Source organism: Engystomops pustulosus, chromosome 4 (assembly GCF_040894005.1).
Source record: "Engystomops pustulosus chromosome 4, aEngPut4.maternal, whole genome shotgun sequence".
NCBI lineage: Eukaryota > Metazoa > Chordata > Amphibia > Anura > Leptodactylidae > Engystomops > Engystomops pustulosus.
This window is the reverse complement of record NC_092414.1, coordinates 36,970,900-36,986,246: the sequence shown is the minus strand read 5'-3', so window position 1 is coordinate 36,986,246 and position 15,347 is coordinate 36,970,900. Positions and strand designations below refer to the sequence as shown.

Below are 15,347 nucleotides of genomic sequence, written 5' to 3'. Positions count from 1 at the left end.
AAAAAATAAAACACTTATGCAATAAGATACATGGTATAGGGACTGACAGCCAACCTACAGCAGATGAAAGAACATGTCAGCAACCTTCCGGGTAAGTTCTGAGTATGGAGAAACTAGTCGCATACATTGCTCAGGTGGGATTTTGTGCCGATTCTTCATCAAAAATGTTCTTCAGTCTTGAGGCTTCTGTGGGCTCCTATGAATTCTGAGCTTTAGTTCCTTCCATATATTTTCTATTCCTTGTTAAAATGCCTGCCCTGGTTTTAATTACAGCGCCCTGCGGCAGATTTGTATCAGGAATTTCTTTGTACCTTGCTGTCCATCCATCTTTACTTCAATTACAGGCAGTCCCCTACTTAAGAACACTCGACTTACATACGACCCATAGTTACAAACGGACCTCTGGATATTGTTAATTTATTGTACTTTAGTCCTAGGCTACAATGAACAGCTATAACAGTTGTTATAAAATGTGTCTGTAATGAAGCTTTAGTGTTAATATTCATTCTTATGACAACCCAACATTTTTAAAAATCCAATTGTCACAGAGACCAAAAAGGTTCTGGCTGGGATTACAATGATAAAATATACAGTTCCGACTTACATACAAACTCAACCAACAAACCTACAGACCCTATCTTGTATGTAACCCGGAGACTGCCTGTATATGACATTTGCCATTGCCACATGCTGAAAAACATCACCACACCATGATGTTCACACCTCCAAATTTCACTTTTGGTACAGTGATTTTGGGGCAATATCCAGAGCCCCTTGGCCTCCAAACACAAAATGTATTATGGCATTGAAAGAGTACAATTTGGGTCTCAGCTTTATTCAGTATATATCCTAATGTTTTACAAAATTGTCTTAATGTTGTTCAGCAAAAATTTTAGTGGCCTCCAGTAGTAATTTGTGGTGTGTGTATGTAGATGGATTGTCATTGTTGTAGTCAATAAACCCACCTTTATACAGTGGTGACTGATCTCTTATATACGGTATGTCACCTTATGCTTGCCAAGGTCTGTCCTATGGGACTATCACCAAATCTTAAGAAAGACGACGCTGCATTTCACCCACTATGAGGAGAACTAACGGATCCTTCGTTATATACATCCCTTGAGGTTAGAGCTAAATGATGAAAATGTATTGGTGTAGGCTTTATCAATGGGACTTCTGCTTTACAAAGCCCCTCATTAAGAAACTTCACCGATGACCAAAGTTTAGCTTCAGAAAGCAACTCTTCCTCTAGAACAGTGGTTCTCAACCTGTGGGTCGCGACCCCGGCGGGGGTCGAACGACCGAAACACAGGGGTCGCCTAAAGCCATCGGAGCCACGATTTTATTGCATTTTTTGGCACAAATACAATAGTCTTGTACATGGTTTGGGTTCACCGCAACATGAGGAACTGTATTGCGGGGTCACAGCATTAGAAAGGTTGAGAACCAGTGCTCTAGAACACCCTAGCACACCCATGCAGGGCCAATTCATGGACACCCTATGGTAAAGATGAACTGTGCTTTTACAACCAGTCAGTTGGAATTAACACTAATAGATCATCTCCGGCAATAAATAGAGAAAGTGCATTATGTCTCCTTGTGGGGAACATCAAACCAGATCCTGATTCTGCACTGATGAGGAACAAATACTTCTACACAGCTGTCTGCAGATTAGAGCTATTTCCTTCTGGAAGAGATTATGATGGAGGATTTATCCAAGCTTTTATGCTACTTTTCTGGCATACAAGTTTTGAAATAGTCCTAGTTTCTGGCACACAGCCTGGAATTGAGACTATTTCCCCCAACCAAATAATAACCCCAGTGGTTTAACATCTATGAATGAATAAACTGAACACAGTGAATTAAAGCCATCATATCAGATTAGATGAGACAAGCATACTGCAGACACTAGAGACAGAGAACACTTACAATTACAAAGTCTTTTTAAAACAAAGCAAACTTTATCCTGTCCCCAAATCCAACAAAAAGAATAGCCATACTCAGCAGAAATGACTTCCATGACTGTGCTCCAGCGTACAGCGCCATGAGAGGACAACACACTATAAGCCTCATGTTTTGTATTGCCAGGATCAACTCCGGTTGTTTTTTCCCTGGCACCTGCACTGGATAACCATCGAACACATTGATAATGACTACATCAAAATTAAGATGGTTGTACCATCACACATAACCTGTATAGCACTGACTGCAGGGTATGATGATAAACAAGAATGCAAACAAAGACAACTATGCCAAAACAAAGCAATCTATCCTAGGAAGACCTGCCTTTATGCTAGCTGTAGATGGGAAGATTAGCAACGTTGTGCAGATATAACACACAGGGCCATCCATCAACCGAACAAAAGACTATTTACAAGGCTGGCACAAAGACGGCTGGCATCCCGGAATAGTTACAGGTGTACACAACCGATGCTCCTGCAGGTGACCTGCCAGATAAATTATAGGCATTACATGGCAAATTAGCTGTGGCCATAAACCATATGGGTATATTTCCTATAAATAGGACAAGGATAATGGTTATAACATGTTATAATTTTTTTTTACAAATTCAGGAACAACAGAGGAACATCACCACCTATTGCTTTAGAAGAGAATGGAGAATATCAGCACTTCAGACACGTTTTCAGAGTAGAGTTTCACTCTGCACATGGTTTCCACATTACAGGAATCTCTCATTTATATCTTTGAACATGACAACATAAATGCTGCAGATTTTATGGAGAACAATCTGTGCTCTACAACATCATACCATATCTCAAATATCTAGTACTGCACGCAAATATCCAGCATCCAGACACCCCCCCCTCCCCCCACCAGTACTCAGAAACATCAAGCACCACCATAGACCTAAAAGTGTCCAAGATTTTGGTTAAAGGGGTTGTGCAGGAATTTTGGAAATCTCACTAGTGTCCAGGACAGAGGGAGAGCGTCATCAGTTTTCTCGATCAGTTACCAAGGAGGGAAAAAAAACAGGATACTACACAAATTATGGCTTTTTTGAGCCCTCACAGGCAGGGTCTGCCTCCCACAGATCTATGTGGTTTTTGTATTTGTAATTGTGAATCCCTTATGGATTGTACAGCACAAATGGAATTAATGGAGCTCTGTAAATACATAGCAAGATAAAAATTTGCAGTTTTCCTGTATATTCAATAACACCTAATATTGGCTTACAATAAGTGATGAAGACAGGACCAGTTCTTATCTATTAGTTCATCAGCTTTTTTTGGATCAATTGTTTTGAGACAAAACCAGGAGTGGAGACTACACATAGGTGAGGTATAACAAAGATTTGTGGCCGTCAACCACAACTGGTTTTTACTCACAATGCCAAATGCAAAAAAAAAAAAGGAGGGAATAAACCAAAGTATGAAATGTCCTATAACCCGCTCCAGCGTCACATCCACCACCAAGTCCAATAACATCACTTGTTTCTGATCAGTGGAAAAGCCAGCAGAGACTAAAGCAACAAACTCTGCCAGTTTTGGTCTAAAGTTTGCGCCGATATTTACAAATAGGCCAAAGTGTACTTGGGTACCGGACCACCGGTGGGTAGAATTTTAAAAACTAGCGTTATAAACACCAGGCTTAATGAGTCTCCCCCATTATGTTACAAAACATTTCTATACAAATGTAAAGACCAGAGATAAATAGTAAGTAAAATGTTCCCATCAGTTGAGGGATCGCAGGGTCAGCACTGATGCCCTGTTACCCACACATCACCACAGTCTGGAGATCCCATCAAATGATTTATGGCTTAGAGAATTCCAGCCTCAGATAAACACTGCAGTCAGTCCTAACACTGTGACCTTTGGCACCTAGGAAAGGCATTCCACTCCAGGAGAAAGAACAGGTCATGCCACATATCCGTCCTGCCAGGGGATGTCACATGAATGGGGGAGATAAAGAAATGAGGCACACGATAAGGGGACGCCCTCACACATTTTACAAAAGTTTGTCTTTGGTAAAATCTACGCCAACATCTACACTGTATTCTCTGCAGACTTGGTGCAAATGTGCTACTGAATTCATCTCAGTGTGAAAATACCTGATGAGCTAATTATCAATGAAGTACCCATGAGTAGAGATCATTACTATCAGGCTGGTGGGTTTCTGACAAAGGCTACATCCACCCATCTGCTGGAATGGGGGGCTGTCAGTGTTGGAAGCAGCACAGTCCAGACTGAAGCAAACAACTTGATATTGGGTTTATCACAAGTTCAATCTTAAAGCAAACCTGTCACCAGGAATGCCATTTTTATCTGGAGACAGGTTCCAATAGCCTTTGTTATGCCAATTTTAAAAATGCCTTGGTCAGCATTCTAAATCATTTCAATACTTTATAAAACTATTCCACATTATAGAATCAATGCCAGCAGCATGGGGAGGCTGCAGCCTGCGTCTCAGTCTTCTCTCCTCCACACTCATCCCCAATCCTTCCCACTTTTTGTCATGTGCATTGAGCAGGCAGTGGAGGGAGCGGGATGGTGTGGAGGAGAGGAGGAATGGATGAGGAAGCAGGCCACATCTCCCCCGAGAACTCTCCTCTGGCTGCTGCCAGGGAACCAAGTTATGTGAAATGAAGTTTTCTAAAGTACTGAAATGATTCAGAATGCCAACAAAACCATTTTCAAAATTAACATAGCACAGGCTATTGAACCCCGACACCAGCTAAAAATGAACCCAGTGATAAGTTCACTTTAATTATTGCAGCAGATTCTTGGTGCAGGATTGAACCTTGGCCATGAAAAGGTCTAGCTCCATCCCCTGTCTTTGTAAAAATGGAGGTATTGCAAAGATGTGATGTCTGCACAATCATCGGCCAACAATAAGTGACATGTCATTTCACTGTAGCAGATCATAAATCGGCTTTCTGCCGCAAAATTTTTTCCCACAAATCCACTGCTGGAGTAGGACATAAAGGAATTAGTTGCCGAAAAAAAGATATTAACACCTCATCTGCTGGATTTATTAAGCAGTCTAAGCCACTGTAAGAAATCTCATGAACAAATAACGACTAAAAGGGTTTCAAGAATCCGGCGTAATGATGAACCCCATCCCACCAGCAACACTTTGTATGGTCCCAAGCCGTGGTGCACTGTCTCTGGATTAAAAGGTTTGTCTTTTTGTTGTGGAAAATTTACATTACAGATTCATCTTATGGATTTCAACCTTTGAAGAAATCACAGCAGACAGCAGCTGCTTCTTGATGGTTGTTGCGATGACCTAAAATACAAAATCCCAAACAATAACAATATGCACATTGACAGAGGTCAAGAGAAGTCTTATTTCTAACTTTTAGTATGACGCTGGGCATGAAGGAAATTACTGGTCTGTCTAGAAATGCTCTTTTGTAGTTTATTGGCAGCGCCGGGTGCATCGGCTGTAAATTATTTAGCAGGCACTTAATACAGACAAACACATAAATGTCTTTTGTTCTCTTTAATTTGTGTTTCTGCTCCAAGTTAAATGTGCGTTTACATCTTTTAATTGTGATAATAGTCTGGCACGCGGCATCAGAGGAAACCATACAATTAATGCCGACGTAACCCTTTATGGCCCAGAGGACTAAGTCACGTATTTGGGGAATTGGCGACACGGATGATGAACAGACACGGCAAGGGTTTAATTAAAAGGGTGGCGTTGCGGTATTAGAAGCTTGGGTGCCCTCTGAGAACAAGGAAACCAACTGGATCCTAGCTGGAGAACAAATAAATAAGAACGTAAAACGACAATGACTAATCCTCACTGGGAACAAGTGGGCAGATAGGTGTGGTGCCATACAACACATACATCAGGTAACTGAAAGCTTGGCACCAGATTTTTGTCCAGTGTGGAGAGGGCAATATTTTACAATTTGCGAAACATATGCAATACACTGACAATACATTGTGTAGAACCTGCATTTATATGAATCACTGGGAGCAGACCAGCCATCCTGGGAATAGATAACAAGTGTATAGTGTAGGAAGTCTCCTCTGAAGCCTAGGAGTAGATTTCTGAAGGTGTATTCAACTAAAAGGGGCTTTAAGATATATATCCATGCAGCCATTTCAGAAAAGGTTCTGTTTAGACGTATGAACCCAATTATCAGTTTCCATATACAGATAAAAACATATGGTCCAGGTGCTGGGTAAATTTCCAGACCCATTTATGGCTCATCTCAACAGCATTGCAGATCACTTTGAAGCTGTGATTTTCAGAACAATGGACTCTGCTGTTCTGTACTCCCGTGATGCTGCAGGTACAGGACTGTAGACGAGTTATAGACCTGGAACTCATAGCAGCTAAATCAGTATGATGCTGAGACAAGCCATAGTTTGCCTGAGATACAATTTTGGAAATGCAATCCATTGTGATGCCCTCATTACAATGGATCACATTTACGAAATTGTCCCCAACTCCACTCACTTTGGACCAGTTCCAATTAAACAACCCTTGTCTATATAAGCCTCATTACTGGTTGTATCTTAGTTGAGGCCCATGACTAGCATCCCTTCATCAGGCATGATTAACCGGTTCACGTCGGCGGTCGGGTCGCGCTGCATGGAGAGGGCTCAAGGGCTGAGCCCTCTCCATAGCCGGTAAGTCTTTGCTGCATATTGCAGCAAAGGCTTACCGGTAACACCCGCGATCGGTGCTAGCCATCTTACCTGGGATCGCCGCTCCCCGTGACGTCATTGGGGGGGTGCCGATCCGTCTCCATGGTAGCCTCGGGTCTTTCGAAGACCCGAGACTATTTCGTTTTAACCCCTTCATTACAATGTGCTGATAGCACATTGTAATGAATGAGGAGGAAAATCCCCATATACTGCCATACTGTAGTATGGCAGTATATGATAGGATCGATCAGACAACCTAGGGTTAAAGTACCTTAGGGAGTCGGAAAAATAGTATAAATAAAAATGAAAAAACTAAAATTTCAAATCCCCCCCCCCTTTCCCTAGAACTGACATAAATATAAATAAACAGTAAAAATCATAAACACATCAGGTATCGACGCGTCCGAAAATGCCCGATCAAAATATGATAACTGTTTTTCAATGCGTTTAACCCCTTAACGGAAAATAGCGCCCCAAAGTCGAAAATGGCACTTTTTTGCCATTTTGAAAAATATAAAAAAAATATATAAAAAGTGATTAAAAGGTCGTACAGTCCTAAAAATGATATCATTGGAAATATTACCAAATTTAGCAAAAAATGACACCACCCACAGCTCCGTACACCAAAGTATAAAAAAGTTATTAGCGCCAGAAGTTGGCAAAATCAAAAAAATTATTTTTGTACAGGAGGTTTTAATTTTTGTAAATGTATGAAAACATTATAAAACCTATACAAATTTGGTATCCCCTTAATCGTACCGACCCAAAGAATAAAGTAGACATGTCATTTGGGGCGCTCAGTGAAAGACGTAATATCCAAGCCCACAAGAAAATGGCACAAATGCGTTTTTTCACCATTTTCATTGCATTTGGAATTTTTTCCCCGCTTCCGAGTACATGGCATGGAATATTTAATACCATCACTATGAAGTGCAATTTGTTACATAGAAAACAAGCCGTCACACAGCTCTTTACGTGTAAAAATAAAAAAGTTAGATTTTTGAAGGTGGGGAGTGAAAAATGCACATGAAAAAACAGGAAAGGGCCCGGTCCTTAACCGGTTAAATGATCTAACATTTTATTCAGTGATGCTTCACAACAGGTCTTGTTCTGATTTATTACAAGGCAACCTGTCCCATACAATAGATCCTGGTAACACTCAATAACAGGTACCGGTCAACAATAGAAGCTCCAACACACTTAAAGGGGCACTACAGGCTGTATAAGATAGGAGGGTGAGGGTGACTGTGGTACTACCCAGCATTTGTGCACAGTAAAGGATTCAGTAGTAGTTTGCTGTTACATTTAGGACTTGGAAGTATATGACCTATACGGTCACTGCTTCCCAGGACATGGGGCGCTGCATGCCACTAATGGTCAATATGGACGGATGTGGATCCCAGCCCATTAAGTAACATGGGGCGATTTTCACATCAAAGCTAAAGCCCTTCTTGTGTATCCAGCAATCTCCGTCTCATCTCCAGGTATATATAACGTGTACAGAACTACGGCCTTTATGTTTTTGCACCAAGGTTAAAGCAGACGGTGGGATTGAACAGGGGACAAGTTACTTAATGCAGGTACGTGCGGTGAGGTTACCACGGCAACTATACGTCACCCATCACAAATAATTATTGGGTGAAAGCGACACTGAAATAGAGATGTATACATCACACGACAACACAACTATGTGACTAGATATCAGATAAGAGAATCCTGAGGGGGAGATGGAAGAATCAGTACACAGGAAGACGCCATTCCATGTACCACAGAAAGGTGAAGGGAAACCCAACACAACTTATTGGGGTACTCCCATATTACACATACATGTTATATCTAGTCATAAGGGTCCCACCTCGGGTACCTGCACCCATATCCAAAACATTAGATTCACCGTCAGCAATGCCTCAAAGGATGAATAAAGCAGTGGCCTCATTTCTACCATTGTCTTCCACATTTACTCTCAATAAACTGACTCTCCTCTGCCCATACACATGACAACTAAGGACCTGATGCCTTCAGCCAAAACCAACCCTATGCCCATACACTATGTGAAAAAAGCTTAACTAGAGATGAGCGAGCACTAAAATGCTCGAGTGCTCGTTACACGGGTCGATCTTTTCCCGATGCTCGAGTGCTCGTATCGAATAACAAACCCCATTGAAGTCAATGGGAGACTCGAGCATTTTTCACTGAAAGAACAAATTGAAAGAACACAGTGAAGAACACATTGCAGATGTTCCGTACATCTGCTAACTTATCGGAAGATACACGCGCCGAACGGTGTTCTTCACAAAAGCATGTGAAGAACAATATGTGTGAAGAACACATTGCAGATGTTTCCATACATCTGCAATGTGTTCTTCACACATATTGTTCTTCACATACTATTGTGAAGGACACCGTTCGGCGCGCATGTCTTCCGATAAGTTAGCAGATGTACGGAACATCTGCAATGTGTTCTTCACTGTGTTCTTTCTGTGCTGTTGGTCCTGCTCCAGCCCGCTCTGCTCCAGCCTCCACCCTCCACTTCAGCCCCCGCTCCGATCCTCCATGCCTGCTCCAGCCCCCGCTATGCTCCTCCATGCCTGCTCCAGCCCCCGCTCTGCTCCTCCATGCCCGCTCCCTGATGCTCGCTCCTCCATGCCCGCTCCGCTCCTCCATGCCCGCTCCCTGATGCCCGCTCCCTGATGCCCGCTCCTCCATGCCCGCTCCTCCATGCCCGCTCCTCTCCTCCATGCCCGCTCCCTGATGCCCGCTCCGCTCCTCCATGCCCGCTCCCTGATGCCCGCTCCGCTCCTCCATGCCCGCTCCCTGATGCCCGCTCCGCTCCTCCATGCCCGCTCCCTGATGCCCGCTCCGCTCCTCCATGCCCGCTCCCTGATGCCCGCTCCGCTCCTCCATGCCTGCTCCCTGATGCCCGCTCCGCTCCTCCATACCCGCTCCAGCCCCTGCTCAGTGATGCCCGCTCCACTCCTCCATGCCCACGAGCGTCGGCACTCGTGTCTTCGGCTAAGTGAGCAGATGTTCGGAACATCTGCAATGTGTTCTTCACTGTGTTCTTCACTTAAATGATCCTGTGTTCACTGTTTTAATTGTATTCTATACTGTTCCTCACTGTCTTTTCTGAATTAAATGCTCGATCTCAAGCAGGGGAAATACTCGTCCGAGCAATGAGCCGTTCCGAGTACTCTAATACTCGAACGAGCATCAAGCTTGGGCGAGTATACTCGCTCATCTCTAATTATAACCTTCCTTATAGACTGTGAGCTCTTGAGCCGACGGACCTCACTCCTATTATTATTAGTTCAGTAGGAGATGCCAAGCAAAGGTGCCCAGCTGTTTCAATGAGCGCCCGCCTCTACAGTCATTCATTCAGTCAGACATTTATAAGAAACCTCCTCATGGTCCCTGAAGCCCAGGGGTTTCTGTATTGTGAAAAAGTCACAGCCATTGGACCCATGAGCCTAAGACATTGCTTCATCACTTCCTCCTACATACATACAAATTTGTGGGCCCTATGGCTCTTTGGGTTTACATACACAACCGCGGCTTCCTCAGCATCATATAGGAAATTACAAATTTTGGAGGAGTTCCTATTTCAGTGTTCTGTGGTCATTGGCACACAAGTGGACCTTACAGGGCCTGCAAAACAGACATGGGGTCCAATGCTCCCGGCCTGAGATTGCACTCATTCATGTGCAGTTTGGATAAGACATACAGAAGGCTAGTTTGTCTTTACCCTATGCCCTAACGCACTTGTATGTTGCAAAGTGCCAACATTACAATTTAAGCAGTAACTTATTGATCCCTGCTGTATCACAGTTTTTAATCGTATTGGCATCCTGAGTTCACCAATACAATAGAAAAATTATTGAGAAATTTGGATTGTAGCTTCTTTCATTTAAAGGAAATCTGGCATCAAAATCAAGCATGATGAACCAAGGGGCGCCCCGTGACGGCGGTAATCTTCTTATGTTTGTTATCCCTGGCCTCCTTCCTTCTAAAAATCTAATTTTAAAATTAGGATAATGAACGTTTCCTGTGTCACTTCCAAGAGCACCCCCCAAGATGCAGATTCACAGGCTGTTAGGCTGTTACACTGTAACGTTTTGACTTCGGGAAGATGCGCTTCTAGAGTGGACTGTCGTCGCTTGCTGCACATTGGATTCTTATATTATATCTTATATTATATTATTATTCTTATATTATACCCTGCTTGCAGTTAAAATCCATTTATTTCAATGAGACCAGACAGGCCATTTGAGAAATGTACATGAAATCAAAGTCCTTGGAACCAGAAGCAGCACTTATAGTAGGGGGTACCTTTTAGGTCCACCAAGCGTTTCTGAAACTGACGACCTATCTAAAAAAATAAAGACCTGGAATACTTAAATACAGAGCAAGTTTGTCAAACGTCCATCAAAAGTGTGCTTATGGAATATCCCGGACCGAACCTAGAATCACAGCATTTAATAAACATGCTGAGCTCAAGTAAGTGATTCTAGGTTAGGTCCAGAACCCCTCAAATGAACAGAACTATTTAGTAAGACCAAACTTTCTGGCGGACACCAGGCTTCCCTCTGTCTAGACACCATCCACTCCAGGCTGATACATTCTGCATCACTTATACAATGTAGCAGAACAGTACAAGAGACGGTGGCGCTGCTGATATTTTAGCGGATACAAGTGTAGGAAGCCTTCTGTGGTGTGATCCAAAGGTCTAGTCACACTATTCACAATGGACTAAACCGCTTCTTGTAGCCGTCTCTTCTGACAGAAGCCTCCAGTGAAAAGCCACAAAGCCCTGGCGCTATATGAGGGCACTGTATGCCGCCTCGGAGGTCAAATTATAAATCTACACAAGTTTTACTAAATGACAGGACAGAGAATGAATCAATCTATGAATCTGGTTGGAGTTTTACATTAAAGAAGCCATAAATCTAGAAATACATACAAGGGACAGAAAGCGCTCATCCAGCAGCTCTACTCTATGTGGTCCTCGCTATCGTGGAAAAGGAAGGGAAATGATCTCCAGCATTGGCCACACTTATGGCTCTATGATACATATATATGGACACGACAAAGCAAACCACAGAGGGAACGTCCTAAAAAATACATGAAGCATGGACTCTTACATCTCAGCATACAGCTATAGACAAACCTCAAAAACAGGTAGGTGAACAGCATGGAAATTTCACACCAGATTTATTACTTTGTTCTCTATATTTCTATAATAAGTCTTATGACCAGAGCACTGGCAATGTAATTGAGGTTTTCCAACCCTAGACATTTATTCAGCACAGCGGCTCATTGGTTAGCACTACGGCCTTGCAGCAATGGGATCCTGGGTTCAAGTCCCATCCAGGTCAACATCCGCAAAGAGTTTGTATGTTCTCTCCATGTTTGTGTGGGTTACTTCCGGGTCCTCTGGTTTCCTCCTACACTCCAAAACATACTGGTAAGTTGATTAGATTGTGAAACCCATTAGGGACAGGGACTGATTTGGTAAACTCTTTGTAGCGGTGTGAAATCTGTGTGCGCTATATAAATAAAGGAATTATTATTATTAATTCCACATAGGCCATTCCATAAAAGTTTTGGGATCTGTCCCTACAATTTCTATGCATTTGCCACCCCGATAGATAACAATGGCGGAAGGCAAAGATGCTAATACAATACCTAATAATGGACTGATTTTTAATAATATTATATAAGATAGCAATGTTATAGTAATACCACAGACACACAGTCCCCCAAGACATACTAGTCAGCACTTCCCAATAGCACAGTCTATATATAGTCTAAATATAGCGAGTGTGGGAAACTAGAAGAACCAGTTCCCTGTGCACAGACCAGTCATCGCAGGGCATCTCTTCCTGCCATCTTAGGGATTATTTGTGGAAGGTGACGTCGCCCGGCCACTTTATCCTTCAATATTCCCCCTTGTATTTCCCAACAGTCGCCATACTAAACAAGTAAGGGTATGTTCACATAAAAGCAGCATCTGTGCTATTTGCACATACACATATAGGATTGATGCGGCTTTTATGTGAACATACCCTTACTTGCTTACAGAGGAAAATATTAAAATTAACTGCATCCACTTGATGAGGTCGGAAACTCTTTATCACTCATCCATACATAACCAGAGGGCCCCCTGTCCCCGTGGAGTGACCATCATATACGCATGATGCAGGTCCACTCTTTAGAGCTTGTCTCTTTAGGACTGACAAGGACAGCAGAGACCTATAGGTGTATAATGGAGAAGAGGCACAGATACTTATCACTTCTTCTGTAGGTAGGTTATACATTGACAAACCTATTAGATCAGGAGTGTAGCTCTTTTGTTGTTCTTTTGTCTACCATCCCTAAACATTTACAGTAAACATAACAGTGGATACATTTGTTAGGTTGTTTAGATTGTGAGCCCCGTGGGGACAGGGACCAATATGACATGCTTTGTGCAGCATGTGCAGAATTATTATTATAAGGTTTCAAATAAAAGAGGAAATCCTAGAAATGACTTTTCATCCACTACCTGAGGGGGCTAGTAGTCTAATGGAATAAAATCTGGGGACAGTGTTCCTTCAAGGAAACTGCAAAGCCATATATACTCTTCTCAGCCATGCAATCCTAAAATAGTAATAGCCCTTTAAGTTTTGGGTGAGATGCATGAGGTCACATGTACACCTTGAAATAAATTATGGGTTACGCAACATCAAAACCTTCAGCCCGTCTGTGGTTTTATGTAGAGGAGAACTAGTCTGACAAGCTCATACTACTAAATAAATACCACACATTACACAAGTTTCTAGGGCCTGATGCCTTTTACCAGTCACCTGGCTGTTAAGGGAGCTGTGCGGCGGTCATACCCCATTAGCCCAGTGCCATCACTGACAGCGATTTACAGTCCCCATGTGATATTAAGGACATATTCTATAGATATGATATTATAGTTTTTAATATATGCATCGTAGTTCTACAAGGGAAACTATCCGAGAATATCTGAGAGCCTTCTCTCAAGACTAATGAAGTACAGGTAATATTCCAAAGATTAGGAGAAGACACCTGGTCAGATGCTGTGTCATAAGATTATGGCACCCAAACCTAGATTCGGGGGATAGCGTATATGTATATACCCTTCACACTTCCTACATATAGAGCGCCACAATCCACACCTCTATGGTCATATATACCATGTATTCATGCCCCAGACAGTGAGATCACTGTGTAGGTATGAAGCAGTGCATGCTTGTATGTGATCTGACAGTAACACTATGTACATAGAGCTTATATTCATGTGCTGTGTACACACGATTCAAGGGAAGCCACTAGCCCATGGAAGTGGCTGGATGTAAACACAAGAACACAACAGATGACGCATCTGCAGAGGTGGAGGGCAGATCAAGTACAGAGAACACCTGGTATATAGTTCTACATACAGGGGAAGTGTGAAGGGGTTACTATGGCGAAATCTTACTCGTGACTATTCATATAACACACACAGGAAATCATATTTCTGTGACCAGCTGCCCGCCGGCCATACACACCTCCTGCATAGCGTTCCACAGGGGAGGAATGTGACAATATGAGGGTAAGAGCTCTAGAGCCCGGGGCAAGGTGTCCTGGCACTTCCACCTAGATCAGGCTGACAGCAGTGAATGCGCCAGTACTATGCACACAGTCATACAGAGATACAGACGCTGGGACATACGTTCTCCCCTTCTAGGGTGACATTACACAAACGAGTCATTAGAAGCGTTGCACAAGATGCCAGTGGCAGAGATGGGCGCCTGCTCTCACGCCAGCAGGTGAAACTTTTGGCAAAAAGGAGGAAATAGATCAGATCAAAAAATGTCACTATGTCTGGTGATGGGCACAGAGCATGGATGGGCACAGGATGCTCATGGCTCAGGACTCTTGGGATGATATAGAGGACAGCACCACATATCATAGTGTCAATAACCCAACTTTCCCAGGATCTGACAGCAGGACACTATTGCCCCCAGGCCTGGTACTGCCCCCCCCATAAGCCACGCCCACTAAGGAGAAGCAATCACTCAGCTCTGGGAGAGGAAACTTACAAATTTCTTGGACTTTTCTCCTCCTGCTGCTTCCTCCGGGTTCTTCATCTTCTTCTTCTCCTTAGAGCTCTTGGTGGGCGCAGGGGGTCCCCCTCCTCCCCCGGCTGGAGGATCCATGCTCGCTCTCCCCGGAGGCCTGGCTGGAGGTGCTGGAGCTCAGTGTAGACGCTGTGCCCGGTGATAATCCCGCGTGTGAGCCCCGGGCCCCGGCTGTGTCGTGCACTCGGCGCTGTGCCCTGTGAGCCCTCCCAGTACACGCTGACCGGCCTTCATTAGCATAGCATCTGCATATTCATGAGCACGCGCGCAACAGGCGACCCATTCACACTGGAGGGCGGAAGAACGGGCAGAAAGTCCACTTTCAAATAAGTTCTTCCCTCAGCACTTCCGGGTTCAGCACAAACCAAGTCGTGACAGGGGGGGAGCGTCAAAGAAATTCCGCTTATTTGTACAGTTTTATTTCATAAAAGGGGAAGCTTCTGTTTAATACACAGAATTAAATTAATCAATCTATGAAAGTTACAGAAATTCAGCTATGTTTTCCTCGTCCAGGTGGGTGTTGGAATGTACTACCTGGAGGCGAGGTCTATGTGGGTGTGATAGTAATCTATATAAACACCGACAGCGCCATCTGCTG

The 15,347-nt window shown here is 43.4% G+C and overlaps 1 protein-coding gene across 2 annotated transcripts in view; it reads right to left on the bottom strand.

Moving 5' to 3' along the window:
* Window positions 1-15,095, bottom strand: part of DIAPH1 (diaphanous related formin 1) — a 72,465-nt gene extending 57,370 nt beyond the window's left edge. For both annotated transcript variants that reach the window (XM_072145724.1, XM_072145725.1), the window contains exon 1: window positions 14,711-15,095. In XM_072145724.1, the coding sequence (XP_072001825.1) occupies window positions 14,711-14,827 (117 nt within the window). In that variant the 5' untranslated portion in view covers window positions 14,828-15,095. The remainder of the gene's footprint in view (window positions 1-14,710) is intronic.
* Between the last annotated feature and the right edge of the window lie 252 nt (window positions 15,096-15,347).